This window comes from Bos taurus, chromosome 3, assembly GCF_002263795.3.
Source record: "Bos taurus isolate L1 Dominette 01449 registration number 42190680 breed Hereford chromosome 3, ARS-UCD2.0, whole genome shotgun sequence".
Classification (NCBI taxonomy): domain Eukaryota; kingdom Metazoa; phylum Chordata; class Mammalia; order Artiodactyla; family Bovidae; genus Bos; species Bos taurus.
This window is the reverse complement of record NC_037330.1, coordinates 83,554,868-83,577,953: the sequence shown is the minus strand read 5'-3', so window position 1 is coordinate 83,577,953 and position 23,086 is coordinate 83,554,868. Positions and strand designations below refer to the sequence as shown.

General features: G+C 38.6%; 1 protein-coding gene across 5 annotated transcripts in view; it reads left to right on the top strand.

Moving 5' to 3' along the window:
* Positions 1-22,858, top strand: part of PATJ (PATJ crumbs cell polarity complex component) — a 381,060-nt gene extending 358,202 nt beyond the window's left edge. For 2 of the 5 annotated variants that reach the window (XM_024989559.2, XM_024989557.2), the window contains 3 exons: positions 12,706-12,812; positions 15,971-16,112; positions 20,896-22,858. In XM_024989559.2, the coding sequence (XP_024845327.1) occupies positions 12,706-12,812; positions 15,971-16,112; positions 20,896-21,042 (396 nt within the window). In that variant the 3' untranslated portion in view covers positions 21,043-22,858. 5 annotated transcript variants of the gene reach the window in all.
* The last annotated feature ends 228 nt before the right edge of the window (positions 22,859-23,086 follow it).

The window sequence follows — 23,086 nt, the reverse complement described above, 5'->3', positions numbered from 1 at the left end:
ATCAATCCTGAATGTTCATTGGAAGCACTGATGCTGAAGCTGAAGCTCCAATACTTTGGCCACCTGATTCAAAGAGCTGACTCATTGAAAAAGACCCTGATGCTGGGAAAGATTGAAGGCAGGAGAAGGGGACAACAGAGGACGAGATGATTGGATGGCATCACCGACTCAATGGACATGAGCTTGAGCAAGCTCCAGGAGATGGTGAAGGACTGGGAAGCCTGGCATGCTGCAGTCCATGGAGTTGCAAAGAGTCAGACATGACAGAGCAACTGAACAACAACAACAACAAATGCAAATCATAGGAAATCAAGAGATATTCTTTCATTCATCAAATATTAAACATGTTCTACATAAGGGGGATATGGTGGTGAATAAAACAGACAAATTTCATGTCCTCACCTTCTAATATGAAGTGATAAGGCAAGACAGGGCTTCTCTTGTGACTCAGCTGGTAAGGAATCTGCATGCAATGCAGGAGACCTGGGTTCGACCCCTGGGTTGGGAAGATACCCTGGAGAAGGGAAAGGCTACCCACTCAGTATTCTGGCCTGGAGAATTCCATGGATTGTATAGTCTGTAGGGTCACAAAGAGCTGGACACGACTGAGCAACTTTCACACTTTCAAGACAAGACAAGGCAAAATATATATAGTTAATTAGATAGTAATGGTAGTAAGAAAACATAAAGTGGGGAAGGAGATTATTAAACAAAATTAAACTGAGTAAATTTGAAGGTCTGTTTGTCTTTATTAAATGATGTATGAATATTATTATTCATGAATTATTATATCATTATTCATGAATTATTATTATTCGTGATAACTGGGATGCATCCCATTTATCAAATAGAATGGTACTCCAACGTTCTATACAAAAATGTAAGGGTTTTATAGGAAGGAGGGTAGGACAAGGAAGTCAAAAGAGTGGATTATTTCTGGTAGGACTTATTAAGTAGATTCTCTGATTGGTCTTGATGAGGAAATTCCAGACTGATTGGTTTAAAATTCCACTCCAAGGAGCAGCTGAAACTGTAGTTAGGTGTTAAGTCCTTGGAGGGCTTAGCATATGTGGCTCTATATTGGGCCAGTTTCTTTTCTTTTTTTTTTTTTTTACTCAAGTTTTTAAAAAGTTTATTTTTTATTGAAGGATAATTGCTTTACAGAATTTTGCTGTTTCCCGTCAAACCTCAACATGAATCAGCCATAGGTATACATATATCCCCTCCCTTTTGAAACTCCCTCCCATTTCTCTCCCCATTCCACCGCTCTAGGTTGATAGAGAGCCCCTGTTTGAGTTTCCTGAGCCATACAGCAAATTCCCATTGGCTATCTATTTTACATATGGTAATGTAAGTTTCCATGTTACTCTTTCCATACATCTCACGCTCTCCTCCCCTCTCCCCATGTCCATAAGTCTGTTCTCTATTTCTCCACTGTGACCCGTAAATAAATTCTTCAGTACCATTTTTCTATATTCCTTATATATGTGTTAGAATACGGTATTTATCTTTCTCTTTCTGACTCACTTCACTCTGTATAATAGGTTCTAGTTTCATCCACCTCATTAGAACTGACTCAAATGTGTTCCTTTATATGGCTGAGTAATATTCCATTGTGTATATGTACCACAACTTCTTTATCCATTCATCTGTCAGTGGACATCTAGGTTGCTTCCATGTTCTAGCTATTGTAAATAGTGCTGCAGTGAACAATGAGATACGTGTCTCTTTCAATTTTGGTTTCCATAGGGTATATGCCTAGGAGTGGGATTGGTTTTATTCCTAGTGAATCTCCATACCGACTTCCATAGTGGCTGTATCAATTTACATTCCCACCAACAGTGCAAATTTCCCTTTTCTCCACATCCTTTCCAGCATTTATTGTTTGTAGATGTTTTGATGAGGGCCATTCTGACCAGTGTGAGGTGCTATCTCATTGTAGTTTTGATTTCCATTTCTTTAATAATGAGAGATGTTGAGCATCTTTTCATGTTTGTTGGCCATCTGTATGTCTTCTTTGGAGAAATGTCTGTTTAGGTATTTTTCCCACTTTTTGATTGGATTATTTGTTTTTCTGGTATTGAGTTGTATGAGCTGCTTGTATATTTTGGAAATTAAGCCTTTGTCAGTTGTTTCATTTTCTATTATTTTCTCCCATTCTGAGGGTTGTCTTTTCACCTTGCTTATAGTTTCCTTTGCTATGCACAAGCTTTTAAATTTAATCAGGTTCCACTTGTTTACTTTTGTTTTTATTTCCATTATTCTAGGTGGGTCATAGAGGATCTTGCTTTGATTTATGTCATTCTGAGTGTTCTGCCTATGTTTTCCTCTAAGAGTTTTCTAGTTTCTGGCCTTACATTTAGGTCTTTAATCCATTTTGAGTTTATCTTTGTATATGGTGTTAAGAAGTGTTCTAATTTCATTCTTTTACATGTAGCTGTCCTATTTTCCTAGCACCATTTATTGAAGAGGCTATCTTTGCCCCATTGTATATTCTTGCCTCCTTTGTAAAAAATAAGGCACCCATAGGTGTATGGGTTTATTTCTGCTCTTTCTTGTTCCATTTGTCTGTATTTCTGTTTTTGTGCCAGTACCATGCTGTCTTGATGACTGTAGCTTTGTAGTATAACCTGAAGTCAGGAAGCTTGATTCCTCCAGCTTCATTCTTCTTTCTCAAGACTGCTTTGGCTCTTTGGGGTCTTTTGTGTTTCCATATGAATTGTGAAATTTTATGTTCTAGTTCTGTGAAAAAATGTCATTGGTAAATTGATAGGGATTGCATTAAATCTGTAGATTGCATTTGGTAGTATAGTCATTTTCACAATATTGATTCTTCCTACCCAGGAACATGGAATATCTCTCCATCTGTTTATGTCATTTTTTATTTCTTTCATTAGTGTATTATAGTTTTCTGTATACAGTTCTTTCATCTCCTTATATAAATTTAATCCTAGATATTTAACTATTTTTGTTGTAGTGGTGAATGGGATTGATTCCTTAATTGCTCTTTCTGATTTTTCATTGGTAGTATGTAAAAATGCAAGTGATTTCTGTGTATTGATTTTGTATCCTACAACTTTGCTATATTCACTGATTAGCTGTAGTCATTTTCTGATACTATCTTTAGGGTTTTCTATGTTTAGTATCATGTCATCTGCAAATAGTGAGAGCTTGACTTCTTTTCTGACCTGGATTCCTTTTATTTCTTTTTCTTCTCTGATTGCTGTAGCTAGAACTTCCAGAACTATGTTGAATAATCATGGTGAAAGTGGACACCCTTGTCTTGTTCCTGATCTTAGGGGGAATGCTTTCAGTTTTTCACCATTGAGAATATTGTTTGCTATAGGCTTGTCATATATGGCCTTTACTACGTTGAGGTAGGTTCCTTCTATGCCCATTTTTTGAAGAGTTTTAATCATAAATGGGTGCTGAATTTTGTCAAAGGCTTTTTATACACCTATTGAGGTTATCATATGCTTATCTTTCAGCTTGTTAATATGGTGTATCACATTGATTGATTTGTGTATATTGAAGAATCCTTGCATCCCTGGAATAAACCCAACTTGATCATGGTATATGAGCTTTTTGATGTGGTGCTGAATTCTGTTTGCTAGAATTTTGTTGAGGATTTTTGCATCTATGTTCATCAGTGATATTGCCCTGTAGTTTTCTTTTTTGTGTGTTGTCTTTGTCTGGTTTTGGTATCAGGGTGATGGTGGCCTTGTAGAATGAATTTGGAAGTGTTCCTTCCTCTGCAATTTTTGAAAGAGTTTTAGAAGGATAGGCATTAGCTCTTCTCTAAATGTTTGATAGAATTCTTCTGTGAAGTCATCTGGTCCTGGGCTTTTGTTTTTTGGGTGATTTTTGATCACAGCTTCAATTTCAGTGCTTTTAGTTGGGTTGTTCATAATTTCTAATTCTTCCTGGTTCAGTCTTGGAAGATTGAACTTTTCTAAGAATCTGTCCATTTCTTCCAGGTTATCTATTTTATTGCGATATAGTTGTTCATAATAGTCTCTTATAATCCTTTGTATTTCTGCATTGTCTGTTGTAACCTTGCCCTTTTCATTTCTAATTTTGTTGATTTGATTATTCTCTCTTTTTTTCTTGATGAGTCTGGCTAAGAGTTTGTTAACTTTGTTTATCTTCTCAAAGAACCAGCTTTTAGTTTTTTAATCTTTACTATTGTTTCTTTCATTTTTTAATTTATTTCCACTCAGGTCTTTATGATTTCTTTCCTTCTACTAATTTTGGTTTTTTTTTTTTTCCTTCTTTTTCCAGTTGCTTTAGGTGTAAAGTTAGGTTGTCTATTTGATGTTTTTTTTTGTTTCTTGAGGTAGGATTGTATTGCTATAAACTTCCCTCTTAGAACTGCTTTTGCTCCATCCCATAGATTTTGAGTTGTCGTGCTCTCATTGTCATTTGTTTCTAGAAATTTTTTTATTTCCCTTTTGATTTCTTCAGTAACCTGTTGGTTATTTAGAAACATGTTGTTTAATCTCTATGTGTTTGTGTTTCTTACAGTTTTTTTCTTGTAATTGATATCTAGTCTCATAGCATTGTGGTCGGAGAAGATACTTGTTACGATTTCAATTTTCTTAAATTTACTGAGGTTTTATTTGTGACCCAAGATGTGATCTATCTTGGAGAATGTTCCACTTGAGAAGGTATATTCTGCATTTGGATGGAATGTCCTGAAGATATCAATGAGATCCATCTCATCTAATGTATCATTTAAGATATGTGTTTCCTTATTAATTTTCTGTTTTGATGATCTGTCCATTGGTGTGAGTGGGGTGTTAAAGTCTCCTACTATTATTGTGTTACTGTCAATTTCTCCTTTTATGTCTGTTAGTGTTTGTCTTGTGTATTGAGGTGCTCCTATGTTGGGTGCATTGGAGAAGGAAATGGCAACCCACTCCAGTACTCTTGCCTGGAAAATCCCTTGGACAGAAGAGCCTGGTAGGCTACAGTCCATGGGGTCGCAAAGAGTCAGGCACGACTGAGTGACTTCACTTTCACTTTTCACTCTCATGCATTGGATAAGGAAATGGCAACCCACTCCAGCATTCTTGCTTGGAGAATCCCAGGGACAGAGGTGTCTATGGGGTTGCACAGGGTCGGACATGACTGAAGTGACTTAGCAGCAGCAGCAGCATGTTGGGTGCATAGATATTTACAATTGTTATGTCTTCCTCTTGGATTGATCCCTTGATCATTATGTAGTGTCCTTCCTTATCTCTTGTAATCTTTATATTAAGGTCTTTTTTGATATGAGGATTGCTACTCCAGCTTTCTTTTGCTTCCCATTTGCATGGAATATATTTTTCCATACTCTCATTTTCAGTCTATATGTGTCTTGAGGTCTGAAGTGGGTTTCTTGTAGACAGCTTATACATGGGTCTTGTTTTTGTATCCATTCAGCCAATTTGTGTCTTTTGGTTGGAGCATTTAATCCATTTACTTTGAAAATAATTATTGATGTATATATTCCTATTGCCATTTTGTAATTGTTTGGGGTTGATTTTGTAGATCTTTTTTCTTCTCTTGTATTTCTTGACTATATAAGTCCATTTAACATTTGTTGTAAAGCTGGTTTGGTGGTACTGAATTCTCTTAACTTTTGCTTGTCTGAAAAGCTTCTTAATTCTCCATCAATTTTGAATGAGATCCTTGCTGAGTACAGTAATCTTGGTTGTGGATTTTCCCCTTTCAGTACTTTAAATATATCCTGCCTTTCCCTTCTGGCCTGCAGAGTTTCGGCTGAAAGATCAGCTGTTAAGCATATGGGGTTTCCCTTGTATGTTACTTGTTGCTTCTCCCTTGCTACTTTTAATATTCTTTCTTTGTGTTTAGTCTTTGCTAGTTTGATTAATATGTGTCTTGGCATTTAGTTGATTAGTATGTGTCTTCTCCTTGGGTTTATCCTGTATGGGACTCTTTGTGCCTCTTGGACTTGATTGGCTATTTCATTTTCCATGATGGGGAAATTTTCAACTATAATCTTGAAAATTTTTCTCTTATCCTTTTTTTCCCTTCTTCTTCTGGGACCCCTGCAATTCGAATGTTGGTGCATATGATATGGTCCCAGAGGCCTCTGAGAATGTCCTCAGCTCTTCATTCTTTTTACTTTATTCTGGTCTTCAGAAGTTATTTCCACCATTTTATCTCCCAGCTCACTGATTCGTTCTTCTGCTTCAGATATTCTGATATTGATTCCTTCTAGAGTATTTTTATTTCAGTAGTTGTGTTGTTTGTCTCTGTACATTTACTCTCTAATTCTTCTAGGTCTTTGTTAATTGATGCTTGCATTTTCTCCATTTTGTTTTCAAGGTTTTTGATCATCTTTACTATCATTATTCTGACTTATTTTTCAGGTAATTTTCCTATTTCCTCTTCATTTATTTGAACCTCTGTGTTTCTGGTTTGTCCCTTCATTTGTGCAGTATTTCTCTGACTTTTCCTTTTTTTTTTTTTAAGTTATTGTGTTTGAGGTCTCCTTTTCCCAGGCTTCAAGGAAAGTTGAATTCTTTCCTTGAAGAAGGTTGAATTCTTTCTTCCTTTCGGTTTCTTAAGCTCTCTTAAGGTTGGTCCAATGGTTTGTGTGAGGTTCGTATAGGGTGAGATTTGTACTGAGTTTTTGTTTGTTTTTCCTCTGATGGACAAGGCTGAGTGAAGTAGTATTCCTGTCTGCTGATGATTGCATTTGTATTTTTGTTTTGTTTGTTGTTTAGATGAGGCATCCTGCAGAGGGTGCTACTGGTGGTTGGGTGATGCCCAGTCTTGTATTCAAGTGGTTTCCTCTGTGTGAGTTCTCATTATTTGATATTCCCTAGGGTTAGTTCTCTGGTAGTCTAGGGTCTTGGAGTCAGTTCTCCCACTCCAAAGGCACAGGGTTTGATCTCTGGTCAGGAACAAAGATTCCACAAGTGGTTTGTTATGACATTAAGGAAGAGTAAAACAAATATCTGAAAGTGAGAAACCAAAGATGAACCCTCGGCAAATGGCAGTTAGAAAATCAGGCAAATAATAATTAAAATAATGGAGTATACAATATACATATACACCCATGAGCAAAGTGAAAACAGCCCCACAAAAATAAAGCAATAGATTGACCCAGCAAACAAAGGAAATAAAAAATTATATTTACCAGTTAAGAACAAAACTAACTTAAGCACAAACTGGAAAACAAAACTAAAGCAATGTGCCAAGTGGGGAATAAAGCAATGAAAACAAAACTAACAAATTTGTTGAGAGGAAAGGAAAGAAAGAAAAGAAAGACAGAATAGATATACAAAGTTAAATAGAGGTAGATGAAGAAGATTTATATACATTAAAGATTAACTGCAAGGGGAAAAGAACAGTAGGAAAGTCAAGTGAAGGAATAAATGTAGAAAAAAATAATAGGTTTAAAAAAATAAAAATTAGAATTATAAAAAAGAGAAAAAAAAAAAATGGAAGAAGAAAGAAAAAAGGGGATAAAAAGGAAAACTCCACAGAACTGCAAAAGCTCAGTGTAGAGGCAGAGGTTTATAACAACAGTAGAAAGTATGACTGAATATACACATATACATACACACCCATTAGCAAAATCAAAACAGTCCAGCAAAAATTAAGACAATAGACTGACCTGGCAAACAAAGGAAACCAAAAATTATATTTACCAGAACAAAACTAGTTAAAGCACAAACTGGAAAACAAAACTAAAGCAAGGTGCCAATTGGGGAATAAAGCAATGAAAATAAAACTGAGAGGAAAGAAGAGAAAGAAAAGAAGAAAGAATAGACATGCAAAGTTAAATAGAGGTAGATAAAGAAGATTTATATACATTAAAGATTAACTGCAAAGGGAAAAGAATAGTAGGAAAAGCAAACAAAGAATAAATGTAGAAAAAATAATAATAGGTTTAAAATTTTTTAATTTAAAAAAGAGAAAAAAAAAAAAAGGGAAAACTCCACAGAACTGCAAAAGCCCATTGTAGAGGCAGAGATTTATAACAACAATAAAAAATGTGACTGAGGAAAAAGAAAAAAAAACCAAAAAAAGCTCAAAAGCTTAATTGGATTTCTTAGTGCCAATAAAATTGACAACTACAACAGATGGGGGGAAAAAAAGAAAAAAATCCAAAAGAATCTACAGAACAAGTCAAAAAATAAGAATAATAAATGTTTTTCTTGAGTCTGTGCTGTCAGAGTCCTTTCCCTCATAGGGAATCACAGTTCACATTACCTCCCTAGGATGCCCTCCAACACTGTACTGATCTCTGGACCTGCTGTGGGGGCTGCTCAGATTCTAATCTGGCCCTGCTTCAGTGTGTTCTTGCCTCCAATGTCCACAGCTATCAGAGCTAGGGCATTTTATTTTGTGGGAGCTCTCAATGGCCTTTTATATATTCCATAGACACAGAGTCTACTTAGTTGATATGTGGACTTAATCTGCAGCTTGTACAGCTGGTAGGAAGGTTTTGGGTCTTCTTCCCTACCTGCATTGCCCCTTGGTTTCAATTGTGGTTTTATTTCCACCTCTACATGTGGGTCTTCCACTGGGGTTTAGCTCCTGAGGCCACCCTGGAGGGCTTGGGTTTGCCCCCTGTGAAGGCCAGGTGTGGAAGTGATGCAGCTGATTGGTTTGCAGTGGTTCTGGCAGCACCAGGTACTCAGAGGGGTTGACAGCTAGGGTAGTAGGAAATATAGCACTCTAGAAGGGTATGGCAACTAGTATTGGCCAATACACTTCAGTATTCTTGCCTAGAGAACCCCTTCTCTGGCAGAGAAGCCTGACAGGCCACAGTCTACAGGGTTGCACAGAGTCAGACAGGACCAAAGTGACCCTATGCACATAAACACAAGACTTTTTTTTTTTTTTGCCTGTGGCAGCTCTGCCTCAGTAAGAGTTGAGTGTGAAGATGGTGCAGCTGCTTGGCTTGTGGGGACCCTGGTGGCACCAAGTATTCAGGGACACAGACTGCCTCTGCAGCAGGAGTTATGGCCCTCTCAGAGTCTTTTTTCGAGCCTCTTGTGATCGCCTCTGGCGATCAGAAGGCCTCTTTGGCCAGTCTTTTTCCGTACCTCCACCCATTCAGGCACCTAGAGGGCTCCCCTGGCTGGGGTCCTTTTCTGTAGATCGGCGCATCAGGCACTTAAAGGGGCACCCTGGGTGGGGTCCTACTCTGTAGTTCAGTGCCTCAGGTGTTTGATGGTCCAGCCTCTCTATTGTTCAGCTGCTGTTGTTGACATATGGAGAGAGAGAGGCTATGGTAATGGCTCCAACCCCTACGCATGACTCAGCAGTGTCGCCTTGCTTTCATGACTGCCTGGCTTTCTTCCACAGGCATTTCCCACCATGATCTCCTCCCTCATATCCCCTCGATCCATCTCTCCGCTGAACAGCAGCCCTCAAACTGGGATTTATCCACAATCCCTAAACTCCAGCTCCTGCCTCTGCCCCTTCCAGAAGACTTGCATTCCTGCCCGGCCTATGTATGGCTTCAGCAAGGACTGTCTGATTCTCATTCCATTTAGGCTGCCACAGATCAGCTGTTTCACTCTCAGCCTTAAATGTTTCTCCTCTGACTCAGACAATTGACCCACTCCTGGGATCAGACCCCTGCTTTAGTTCTCCCACCCACCGAGGGCAGGTCCAGTTCTACTAACACTCCTGTTTTTCCCCCCAGTTCCTTCATCCTACCAAGGTTTGTGTGGTTCTATATATTCTTTTCCACTGGTCAGGTACTCCTGTCCACTCTCAGCTGGTGTTCTGCGTGCATTTCTGTGTCTGAAGGTGTATTCCTGATGTATCCGTGGAGAGAGATGTACTCTATGTCCACCTATTCCTCCACCATCTTGTTCTCTCCTGTTTTAATTTTTTTAACTGAAATATAGTTGATTTACAATGTCTTAATATTAATTTCAGGTGTACAACATATACTCCATTTAAAGTCATCATATAATATTGGCTATATTCCTTGTGCTGTATATGACATCCTTGTATTTTATCTTATACCCAGGAGTTTGTACTTAATCCCCTTCCACTTTCTCGTACCTCCCCCCTTCCCATCCCCTCATAGATAACCTAGTTCTATGTATCAGTGAGTCTGTTTATGTTTTGTTATATCCATTCATTTATTTTTTAGTTCCCATGTATAAGTGAAAACATAACAGTATGTATTTTTCTCTGACTTACTTTACTAAGCATAATATCCTGTAGGTCCATTCATGTGGATGCAAAGTTTTGCAAAAATTGCAGATTTTTTATGACTGAATAGTATTCCACTGTGTCCATCTTCTTTGTCCATTGTGTGGTTTTTTTTTTTTTTTAAATCAAGGATTCTTTTATTTTAAAATAAAATGAGGTTTTAAAAATATTTATTTTTATTTATTTATTTGGCTGTGCCGGGTCTTAGTGGCAGCACACAGAATCTTCTATCCTTGTTTCAGCATGAGGGATCTTTAATAGGATCTAGTTCCCCAGCCAAGGATGGAACCCTTGCATTAAAAGCACAGCATCTTAGCCATCAAGGAAGTCCTTATCTATTCATCTGTTGATGGACACTTACATTGCTCTGTACTGTTTTCCATTACAGCAGTGTCAATTCACATTCCAACCAACAGTGTACTAGGGTTCCCTTTTCTCTCTAGTCTTGCCAATTTATTATTTGTGGTCTTTTTGATAATAGACATTCTGACAGGTGTAAAGTGCTGTCTCATTGTGGTTTTGCTTTGCTTTTCTATGATGATTAGTGATGTTGAGCATCTTTTCATTGGCCCTTTCGCCATCTATATGTCTTCTTTGGAAAAATGTTTGTTCAGATCTTCTGACTATTTTTAACCAGGTGGTTCATTTTTTTTTAAATATATATATATTTTGAATTGTATGAGCTCTTTATATGTTTTGGATATTAACTACTTATAAGACATGTCATTTGCAAATAACTTTTCCCATTCAGTAATTTGTCTTTTCATTTTGTTGATGGTTTCCTTCTTTGTGCAAAAACTTTTTAATTACTTTCCATTATTTATTTTTGCTTTTGTTTCCTTTTCCTAAGGAGACAGATTCAAAAAATTATTGTTAAGATTTATATTAAAGAGTATACTGCTTACATTTTCTTCTAGGAGTTTTACAGTTTCCAATTTTACATTCAATCCATTCTGAATTTATGTTTGTATGTGATATGAAAAAAAAATTCTAATTTCATTCTTTTACATGTACTTGTCTGGTCTTCCCAACACCACTGTTAAAGATACTGTCTTCCCCATTGCGTAGTTTTGCCTCCTTTGTCGTAGATTAATTGGCCATAGGTGTGTAGGTTGATCTCTGGGCTCTCTCTTCTGTTCCATTGATCTGTGCATCTGTTTCTGTGCTGGAGGCCTGTTGTTTCTTTTTAAACAATATAAAATGTTGGGCTGGGACATTGGTGTGGGAATTTTAGATACAGTGGCCAAAGAAGGTGATTTGAAAAACCTGAGAGAAGTGAAGGAGCTAGCCATGAACATACTGGATGCAGAAATTCCAGGCAAAATGAACATCAGTTGCAAAGCACCAAGGTGGAGATGTCTCTGGCATGTTAGAGGAAAGGCCAGGAGGCCAGTGTGGCTGGAGCAGAGTGAAAGTGAAAGTCGCTCAGTCATGTCCAACTCTTTGTGACCCCATGGACTATACAGTCCATGGAATTCTCCAGGCCAGAATACTGGAGTGGGTAGCCTTTCCCTTCTCCAGGGAATCTTCCCAACCCAGGGATTGAACCCAGGTCTCCCACCTTGCATGCGGATTCTTTACTGCCTGCAATGCAGGAGACCTGGGTTCAAGAAGCAGAGTGAACACAGGAGAAAATGTTTGGAGACAAAAGTGGAGTCATAACTGGGCAGGTCACCTACCGATGACCTCATAGACCATCTAAGAACTTCAGCATGTTATCCAAGGAAGTCCAGATTTCCTTTGGATAGTTTTAAGCAGAAGAGTGAACTAATCCTCTATATTTTAACAGAAACATTCTAGCTGCTATGGACTGAGTGGGCGGGGGGCGGGGGCTGAAGCAAGGAGGCCAGTGAGGAGACTTTTTTAAAACTCCAAGCAAGAGATGATTTTATAGAAAGACCAGTTGCATGAGGATTGAAAATGGGCTGTAAAAGGAAGAGGGGTTAAGGATGACACCAAGGTATTTGCTAAGGCTGGAGGAATTCAGTTGCATTACCTGAGATAAGAAAGGCTAGGGAGCAGACATGGGGGCCAGGGGGTGGCTCAGGGTTGGACAGATTAGTTTGAGATACCTGCTGGGCATCCTGCTAGGGGTGTCAAATTGGTGATTGGATAAGTAGGTCTAGAGTTAAGTAAGAGGTGGTGTTGAAGGTACAGATTCAGGAATTATCATTACATATTTAATTTCTGAAGGTGATATGATATCCCCTAAGATATCTAAGAGGATGTTGAGATGGAAAGAGAAGAAGCTCTAGGAGTGAATCTGGCACTCTGAGAGTTAGTTTTGTGAGCTATGAAGGAATGGCCAGAAGGTAGAAAGAAACTAATGAAGTGTAACATTATAGAATCCAAATGAGGAAAACAGTTTAAGAGAAAGAATAACCCATTGTGTCAAATGCTACAGATAGGTTAGATAAGGTAAGACTGAGAACTGATGGTTGGATGGAGTATGATTTCTTTAATTCTCCCCTGACTTATAATGGGTTGTCCTGCTCTGACTTCCTCCAATAGGTTGTAGCAGATACCAATGTAAGTGCCATAGCAACTCAGCTTGAGAACCTGTCTACGGGCTACCACATTGGTTCGCCCACTGCCGAGCATCATCTGGAGGACACAGAGTGAGTATTCTAGAAGCAGAGTGCCTCTTATGTGTGTGGCAAAGCTCAGTGGGACCTTGTCCAGATTGTAGAGTGTGCCCCCTAAGGGAGAAGAATGGATAGTGCACATTACATTTTCTGATTCCTGGAGAACCTCCAAGAAAACACCAGGCTTGCTCCACTTCTCCCAGGGCTTTGTTCCATCACGTGAGCTCTTTATGAACTGTTGCTACCGGGCCTGCACACACTGCCTCTGGCCACTGTGCATGTGCCCTGTCCACCCAGAAACCCCAGATTTATAGCCTAGGCTCACCCTGCTTTATTATGCAGAGAAACACATGCCCTCAGTTTCTAAGCTAAAATCTTATTCTGAGGTTAACTCTTCTTGTCATACTTGCTGGCATTTTTTTTTGCTAAAACCTGTCTCTGAAATTAAAGTTGCTCATCAAAGCAGTGTTTCTCAAACTAGAATATCCATAAAAATAATCTAAAAGGCATATTTTAAAATGCTAATTCTTCTGGTCCATTCACAGAGAGCTTGAGAAGGTGGTCAACATTGGGTTCTCCAGGGAAATGTTGCCACAGATAAGCTGGGGATGCAGACTTTGAGAAATGCTGCCCCAGAAGTTACTCCAGTTCCACAAGTGCCTGGTCACTAGCCAGGGCTCAATAAATGTTTGTGGACTGATCTGAGTGATTTATTGGAAGGATCTAATGATCACAGCCATTCCCAACTTTTTCCTGATTGTTCATCAATTTAAATGAGAGCTTTGAGTTTGTTTTTCTTAAGAATATTGAACTAGGCTCATTTTACTTTCTTTTCATTATGAAAATAACGAATGCTTGCTATTAAAATAGACAGATACATGAAAGTATAATACTTTCAAGCCGTAGTGGCCCTTTATTTAAAAAAGAAAATCAGGACCCTTGTGTGAAGAATAGTGTTCACGTAACACCCTTCAATGTGTTGTGGAATTGCAGAGGTGCCCTGTGACCCTGGGTCCTTTGCTATGATCCCACAGCTGCCAGCAGGCTGGGAACCACTAGCATAAAAGAATTTAAAGATCATTATAATCTGATCGCTGTTAATATTTGGAGGTTTTAATGTTTTTACTAGTCTTCTACATGAAAGTGTATTAAAACTAATAAGATGAATTGAAAGTGTGAGATAAATGGAAACAAACTCCATGTAGTGTTGTTAATGGAGGAGCAGAGCTGGTTTCCTCCTCTCCCCAAGAAAACAGCCTCTAATTGTGAATAGGCACAGTTACGAAGGTCTCTAAGGATTTGGTGGGCCCCAGGGGCTAGCTCTAAAACAATGGCTTTGGACTTCAAGGTTCCCACCTCAGTATCTTTGGAAATGGGGGCTGTGTTTAAAAGAGGAGACATGAATCAAGTTCATGTCTAGCCAGTGGGCTATTACTGAGAGTGCTTATAAGGCCACAAAGTGATGAGAGGTAGAGTCATATTCATGACATCATTACCATTCAGCCATAGGGGATAATATGTCATTATTTCAGCAGGTATTTATTGAGTGCCTTCCTAAGACACTGTAAAAGTGCTGGGTCCTGAGGACTCAAACTCAGAAACATAGGCGAAGGCATTGCCCCAGTTCTCAAGGAACTGCCAGAGAATTTAAAAAAAAAAAAAAAAAAAAACAGACCCATAAATCCATGGTTATAAAACAGTTGGTAAGTGCTGGAGAACCAAGTTCAATGAGAGAGAGAAGTAAGCACAGGGTCCTCTGAAACCATGGAAGAGAGACAACTCAACTAGGGAGTGTGCTTGGCACTAAATGCCTAAGCTGAGTTTTAGAATAATTGAAAAAAGCTGGAGTGTCATTGGAAACAGTTAATAATACATATGGCATAGACATTCAGAAATTACTATAAATGCCTGCTGTAAACAACCAGTAGGTGCATCAGCAAACAGCCGGTGTCAGTGGGAAGCAGCTGAAAATTAAGCTTAAAATAAGCCAGGCAAAATCAAGGCAGAGGAGAGGAAGAGTGTTTGAGGCAGACAGCATATTCAGAGGTTGCTCGCATCCCAGGTTTGCAAATTTCTCTGAGTTTGCAAATGTCGCACGAATGGCTGCATTTATATTAGATGGTGCTGCCTCTCGGACAAGCATGCTGTTGCAAAACAAGTGATACTGCCAGGATACACAGACAAACTCCTGCAAAATAAGACAACAGGACCCAGGGTGCTGGAACTCCTTTAGGTTTTTACCCTTTCGACAACTACATACAGGAGTAAGAAACTGGCGTTAGTTAAGCGTAACTCCTTGTGAACCCACACAGGTAATTTAATTTTTAGCTGTGTTGTTTCTGAGAGAGATGACTTCCACACTGGACGAAGCTTTGGCAATCTAAATGATACATTTGAAACAAATGTTCTTTACCCGGTTTGCTTCACCTTGATTTCTCTCTTCTAGATTTCAGGTCTCATTTACAAAGTCATGATCCCGAGGTTGTGACAGGCACAGTGCTTCGTGCTGGAATACTCAGAGGGCAGAGCCTCAAGGAGTTTTTAGGCTGGTAGAGGAGAAGGATGGTTAAGGAATGATGGTACAGTATGGCAAGTGCTGTATGGAAATGTAGACCAAGTACAGAGGGAGCACAGAGAAGCTTGGGGTGAATGCTTTCAAAGGCACCAGGGAAGATTAGAATTGGGTTTTGAAGAATGATTTCCCACTCTCCGTGAAAGGGGGATCACTTGTGGTGAGGATGTTCAGACAGAAAAAGAGCAGCCATCCCTCAGCTCTTGGGTTGACATCACCTGTTCAGAAGTCCACCTGCAGACTGTGGAGTACAGCAAGCTCAGGTGATATCCTGCCTCTCCATCTCCACGCACGTTCGTCATAGATGGAAAGACAGTTCTGTTCAGCTTTAAACAGTAATTTTAAAAGTTAAAGCCTAAGCCAATAGAAGAGTACTTTGACAACTTCAGCATCATGACTTTATTTTGTAATTAAAAACAGTGGGTTTTATGAAAGAGAAGCCTCTAAAACATCCAGAATATTGGCATAATATAGGAAATTCAAAATAAGTTTCTAGACTGCTGACAATTTGATTTGATAAACTGACCTTCATTGTTTCGCAGTATGAAAGTCTCTCTCAAATCTGTGTTCTTCCATGCAAATGAAATTCCCTCTCAATATCTATTCTTGAATTAAACAGCGTGCATTGTGTTTTCAGAACACCTCCACCTAAGATTATTACTTTGGAGAAAGGCTCTGAAGGATTGGGGTTTAGTATTGTAGGGGGTTTTGGAAGTCCCCATGGAGACCTGCCAATTTATGTCAAGACTATATTTGCAAAGGTATCTTTTTCCTTTTTACTGTACTTTTTTTGTTTTAATGAAACTTAGGTGAGATTTTTTTTTAAGTGTTTTGCTTTACTTCACCTTGACACCTGAATGCATGCATGTATGCTTGTTTCATTTTCATCGTATAGAAAATTCCTGCACCACACGAGTGCAAGAAGAATTCTTTTATTAAAGTGGAATCACGAGAAGTATAATATTCTTTGGACCCTTTTACAAAAGTAGATGCTAACAGATTTCAAAGAGTGTGTTCTTTCAACAACCAGTATAAGGAGCATGGCACACTCTCTGCAAAAGTTCTTTGGCCTTGAAAGTATTATTCTGGCTAGAACAAAGATTTAACTTTCTACTAAAGAAAGATAGCAGAGGGCCATGGCATAAAGCTTTGTACAAGCCTGGGATCAGTGCAGCATTAATGGCTGCCCATCACCAAAACCTCAGGTTGTTTTAGCTAAAGGTGGTTTTCTCTCTTCCAATAGTCTGCCAAGTACTTACAGGACAGCCCAGTGTGTTAGACTAAGCCTGGATAATGGTGTTTTTCAGGAGTTAAATAGTCAATTCATCCTACTTAATACACAGGTCATGGTGTGAATTTCGTTATTAAAGTTGGAATCTAAATTCATTATAAACTTTTAAGATCTCTGAAAAGTATTTAGTACTGATATTGCAACTTTATTCTTCAGTGCTTTTATCACAGTCATTTGTTTACTAATTGATCAAATTGCTTCCTAGTGCTTTATTTTCCTAAAGAAATAAAGGCCCTCAAAAAAGATATGATAGATTCTTTCTCTTTCTAGAAAGCTATGCTATACCCTACATACAAGTTTGCTTTTACCTGTGCAGATCTTATCACTTGTTAACTGGGTCTGTGATCTGACACAAGTCTTAATCCTTTGGCTTTTGCTTTTGGAACATGTTAGGCAGCTGCAGATTTCCACTCCTATTGCCATCTCACAAGATTGTCTGTTGAGGAGGCATGTTATTCCCAAACAGACAGCTGGTGATAGATAAAAAGGGAGAGGAAGGCAGATCAGAAACATTCTGGGACTTCCTTGATTGTTCAGTGGTTAAGACTCCGCACTTCCACCACAGGGGAATCAATCCCTGATTGGGGAACTAAGATCCCACATTCCACACGGTGTGGCCAAAAAAGGAATAGATTTTTTTTTTTTAATATTTTAAAAAAAGAAACATTCTGGATAACAGTGCTGTCCCCGACTGATAATCCCCAAAGAGGATAAACCACCTATAGACCCTCCTTTTCCTAAGATAACACTGTAAGTAGCTGTGATCATGATTCTTTGAGCAGATTGTTATACGTTGCATTTAAAAGAGCCAGCTCTGGAGATAAGGACAATGGAAAGGTTGCACGGGGAGCCCCCACCTTTCAGCAAGTTCTGCCTGCCTGCCTTTGTCTCTGTAAAGTCCCTCCAGAATGTCTGTAAGCATCAGCTCCCTTCCTGCCTGTCTCTGGAGAAGTAAATGGCAACCCACTCCAGTATTCTTGCCTGGAAAATCCCATGGACAGAGGAACCTGGTAGGCTACAGTCCATGGGGTCGCAAAGAGTCAGACACGACTGAATGGCTTCATTTCCTACTGTAGAGTCAGACACGACTGAGTGGCTTCACTTCCTACCTGTGAGGACACAGGCTACCGTCCAGAGAGAGGACAGGTTAGCTCTAAGGTCTTTTGCCCTGGGGCCTAGTTCAGCAGTCTGTGCCTATCTATCCCTGTCTACATGTTCACGGAGACTGTGGAATGAGTCAGGTGCTGTTTCTCAGAACACCAGGACGTGCGTTGCTGGCAGATTTTTGAAAAGAAACTACTATCAAATCAAGGGGGACAAGATTAGTGTGAATAATGAACAGACTGAAGCTCACACAGAGTGCTCTTTTCACTGAAAGTGATCATTTAGAAAGCACCTACATAAGTAGTAACATTGTAATAAATATTGAAGATCCTTGGTATGTTTCATATTTTAAGGAATGGACCTTTTTGGTAAAGTGAGACACACATGAAATAAAAAACTCTGAACAGAAAAAAAAGTTCCCAAGTACTAGCTTAGTGAAAGTGAAGTAATCGCTCAGTCGTGTCCGGCTCTTAGCGACCCCGTGGACGGTAGCCCACCAGGCTCCTCCGTCCATGGGATTCTCCAGGCAAGAATACTGGAGTGGGTTGCCATTTCCTTCTCCAGGGGATCTTCCTGACCCAGGGATCGAACCCAGGTCTCCTGCATTGCAGGCAGACGCTTTAACCTCTGAGCCACCAGCGAAGCAGTACTAGTTTATAACCTACTTAATTCAGTGTCAGTAAAAAAAGATTCTAGTGCAGATTATCATTATTACTATTCATACAGTTTCATGGAGTTCATTATAATATATTTGATTTTTTGGCCACACCTCAAAGTTTGTGGAAGCTTAGTTCCCCAATCAGGGATTGAACCTGGGCCTCTAGCAATGAAAGTACAGAGTCCTAACCACTGGACCGCCAGGGAATTCCCTATGATAGGGTTTAATTTGATGATTCTTTTTTTATTTATCAGAGTGAACTAATATATCATAATATAAAAGTTTTCTATAATCAATAAAATAAAAGCTAGCAAAAGAGTTCTTTTAAAGTGAACTCTTTCTACAACAGATTTTGACACCAAGCTAAAGATTCCCCCCATAGGACTCTTGAAGCTCTAAGAACTATAGCTATATGTTTTCTATTTTTTTTTTTAAACTCTGAACATATGTTCTATAAAATATTTATCTCTGATTCAGGTTTCTAGATCTCGGATGTCCACAGGGTGTGGGTTATTATGTGACCTTTTTGGTGTCCTGTGCATCTTTTAACAGTTCTCTTGCTCAACTAAGAAATTAATTTGGCCCACCTAGGTCTTTTTTTTTCCCCCTCCAAAAGTAGGAAGCCTTACAGGTTCTTAGGGCGTATAGGATTTGCAAGGCTTAGTCGGTCTGATTAACAGGCTGTCAGGGCCTTCCGTTTTCTTTCAGGTGTTTGATTGAAAACTTCAAAATCAAAACCAGCTTTTGGTCTTAGTCCCATCAACAGCCTAATTTTACCATAAACCAACATGAGATTGGCCTAAAGACTTCAGTAACCCTGAGAATCGAGGGAGCAGTTTTTTTGAAGCCTGTGAAATCAGAAAACATGAGTTTGATCATCATTCATTTCATTATACTACCACAATTGTGCAGATACCCTGTGCCATACACTTACCATACACTTGCCATACACTTTGGAACAGGCCAAAAGGTAGCTGTTTGAGCCCATTTTACAGCATTAGGGAAGGCGAAGCGACCGAGCTGAGACACCGCAAAAGGATAAGGCCATGTGTCCTAGCTCGATCAAAGTCAGTCTGTGAGCCATTTATTTCTTCCTTCCCTTGTTTTGCCTATAGATACCACACTGATAAAATAGCAGAGGAGATACAGGTCAGTGTAATTATCAAGTAAACACAGCAACACCTGAAACTGTACACATCCTAGAAAGTTGAAAAACCATCCTTTTTCCATTGGTGAAAATGAAAACTTGAAGAGCTTAATATGCTTTTTAAAAAAGTAATTACACAGGTATTAGAGTTTACTGAAGCCCTTAAATCTCAGCATGTAAAATTTATTTAAATCAAGTTAGATTTATCCATACACACTTTCTTAAAAAGAAAAAAAAATGAATAAAGGTGCAAATAGATCTTGGTATATTCCCCCCAGTATAATCCTGGTTTTGAGTTTTCTTTATGACACCTTTATACAGGAATTCCACCCTTGTCATGGCTTTGAAATTCTAGGTAATTCTACCAGGTCAGGATCTCTACACTGTGGGACACAGTTTCCTGGAGTGTCAGTGCCTCTTAGCTTGGCTTCTGCAGGAGTCAATCAGGGACCAGGTGCCTGCATGCCTTGATTAATTTCCCCATAATTCAAAATCATGTAGAGTACTCCTTTGGCATGTACTTTTCAAAGAATTCTCAAAATTACCCTGGCAGATGGAGAAAGCTTCCTGTGAATCATTTTCTATGTCTTGTCTTTCTTCACTCATCTGAAGTATTTCTAATAATATCATGATGTTTTTGATCCTCAGCTTTAGAATGAAAAAAAGCCCAAGTTTCACTTGCTTTGTGCCATGCTGAAGAGCCCTGTATGACTGAATATGTAATGAAAGTAATCATTTAGAAACTTGTTTAGGTGGATCAAAGATAAAGCTGACAGTTTTGAATATGATATTGTAAAATTTTAGAAATGCTCCACTTCTGTGTATTTATATATAGGACAGTTTTATTGAGATCTAATTCACATACCATACAGTTCACCCATTTAGAGGCTATAGTCACTTTTGATAGATCACTACAGTGCTGAGAGCTTTTCAATATAATGGAACCTTGTATGATGATGGTGTTGGCAATAAAACTAACACCAGATTCACTTCTGCCTTTGTATGCTACATATTCATGAAGATGACATGATATGACAGTCAGATTCCATTCAGTACTGAGCATTGAAATAAGGTCCTACTTGTATTAAAAAAAAAAAAAAAGTGAATGTCAGGACATTTCTAGTAGTATATTATGTAAACAATGCATAATTATAATTATTATTCGACCTTAGGTCAAATAACATCCTATATTTTTCTTAGTTTTCTTAATTTAAAAACATTACCTAGAAATCATTTTAATTGGTAGTTTTAAAAGTTTTCTTTTAATATGCACACCATAATATTAATATTATTTGAATATTCATTGCTTCACCCTGGTTAAATTGGAATGTTTCTTATTTGTAGGGAGCAGCTGCAGATGATGGCCGATTGAAGCGAGGTGATCAGATTTTAGCTGTTAATGGCGAGACTCTGGAAGGTGTTACACATGAGGAAGCTGTGGCCATTCTGAAACGCCAGAGAGGGACTGTAGTCTTAACTGTGCTATCCTGAGCCTTGGGTCACAATCACAAGGTAGATGTGGTTGTAGAATATTCACAGGAAAACAAAGTTTTGAGAAAGAATAAAACCCAGCCTCAACTAAAACCCATCTCCATCCTTACTGTCCCAACCTCTCTGCTCAGGAAGGATGGCCTGGGTTTCACATGAATTTCCCATGTCAACAATAATGTTTCCCAGCATTTCTCATCTCTTGCTGAGGTTAATTTCCAACAGCTGAGTCTTATGCATTTTGCGTTTAACATCAGTGTTTATCAACTAGTAGTAAATGGTTCTGATTATATTTGCTTAAACGGAAGTTAACAACCTCTCATTCCTTATGGTCTTCTCTCCCCATCCTGACTCATATGGAGGCTGAGCAGCAACCAGATCACATCCGATGAACAGAAACAAATGTTAAGCAACTTGTCATCTCACTCCTGATTTACGTCTGCTAATTGTCTCTTCAAATACGCCAGAAAACATTAGCAGTGTAATTAACTTAGCAGTGATCCCCATGATGAAAAAGCAAATTCTCCTGTGGGAAATTACTGTGCTCTTTTCTGTACGACTTATCGTCAAATAAGTCTCGAATTCATTTCTCTGGATAGATCTTTATAAGTTAGTCATTGGTGATTATGATGAGCCAATTTGCAGACTGTAATCTAAAAATTTTGAACGGCTTTCTAATTGTTTTCTTAGCTACATAATTGCATACCACTGAGCAAATGTACCTTCTTCTCAGCAGAAACAGTTAGCATCCATGTTCTGAATTCTAACAATGCTAAGTTATGTTCAAGTCTTGGAAGTTCATCTGGAGTTAATGGCATCTCAGTGGGCAGGCATCATTCCTACCCCTCAGGCTTCAGATGAGGAGCTGGAAGTCCCAGAACCACTGCAGAGATCATCAAGTTTTTACTAAAGTAAACCCAGTTCTGGATGGCCTTGGCATTGTGCAAAGTGAAGTGACAAATTTCAGCATCCCTCTCCTTGTCTCCATACCTGTCAGTGTAGCAGCACAGTCAGTAGGAACGTAGATAGAGCAATGCACTTAGCCACAGAGTGACTGAGCAAATGAACTGAGTCTCAGAATCAGTCATGGCTCCTTGGTGAATGTTTTCTGGTCTCCAGGGAGCCTCACATGTGCTGCAGTGTGCATGCTAAGAAAGTAACTACAGCAGAAAATACAAGAATACTTTTCAAGTTGGTTAGGGCCTTCTTTTTCAGGTGTTAGCAGGAAAAGGGGGGAGATGCTTATCTGTGAATGTTACAGGTTCTTCTGTAAAAAATGCACCACAAAAGATGAGTACCAGGATGAGCAATAGAAGTAGTGTGGCATTATTTGATGAAAACACAGTGCTGCAAATGGTTCACAATAATGATAAATATAATGGGCTCTAATTTAAATGTTATTTAATAATATAGATTTTAATTGAGAATTATCTTTTAGTAGAGGTAATCACAAAGTGCATTAACTCTTGTTGGAATATTTTGTGGCTATTCCCAAGTATAGAGTGCCTAAATTTTATGTTGAAAATGTCTTTCATGACTGGTATTAAGTTTTCTGAAATTACACATGGCTTTTGAAATTTTTATTGTATCCCAACATACGCAGTGTTATTAGAAATTGTCTTTCAGTGCATGAGAACCTAACAGAACCTAACGTCCTATGTTAATTGTATCTGCAAGAACACCTCAAGCATCTAAGAAGAAATAAAGCCCAAATAAAACTTGAAAATGCACCTTAAAATATATATATATATATACTTTTAAAATGTGATTCTGCTTGATTTTGATGGAATGACCATTAAATAGACATTTTTAAGTAATATACCATTGTTGTGTTTCTTTACACATTACCCTTTTACGACATGCTACTAAAAGTCTCTTGATAAAGGAATTGTGGTGCTTGATGCTCCTTGCAGTGAATTGATATAACTAGTGCTTCTCATAACTGATTCTGTCTCTGCTTGCATGACTAGTAAATAACTGCCTTCCTAAAACCTTTTTTTTTTTCCCCACCAGAACTTACCAACAAGCTAAGAGAATATGAAGATGT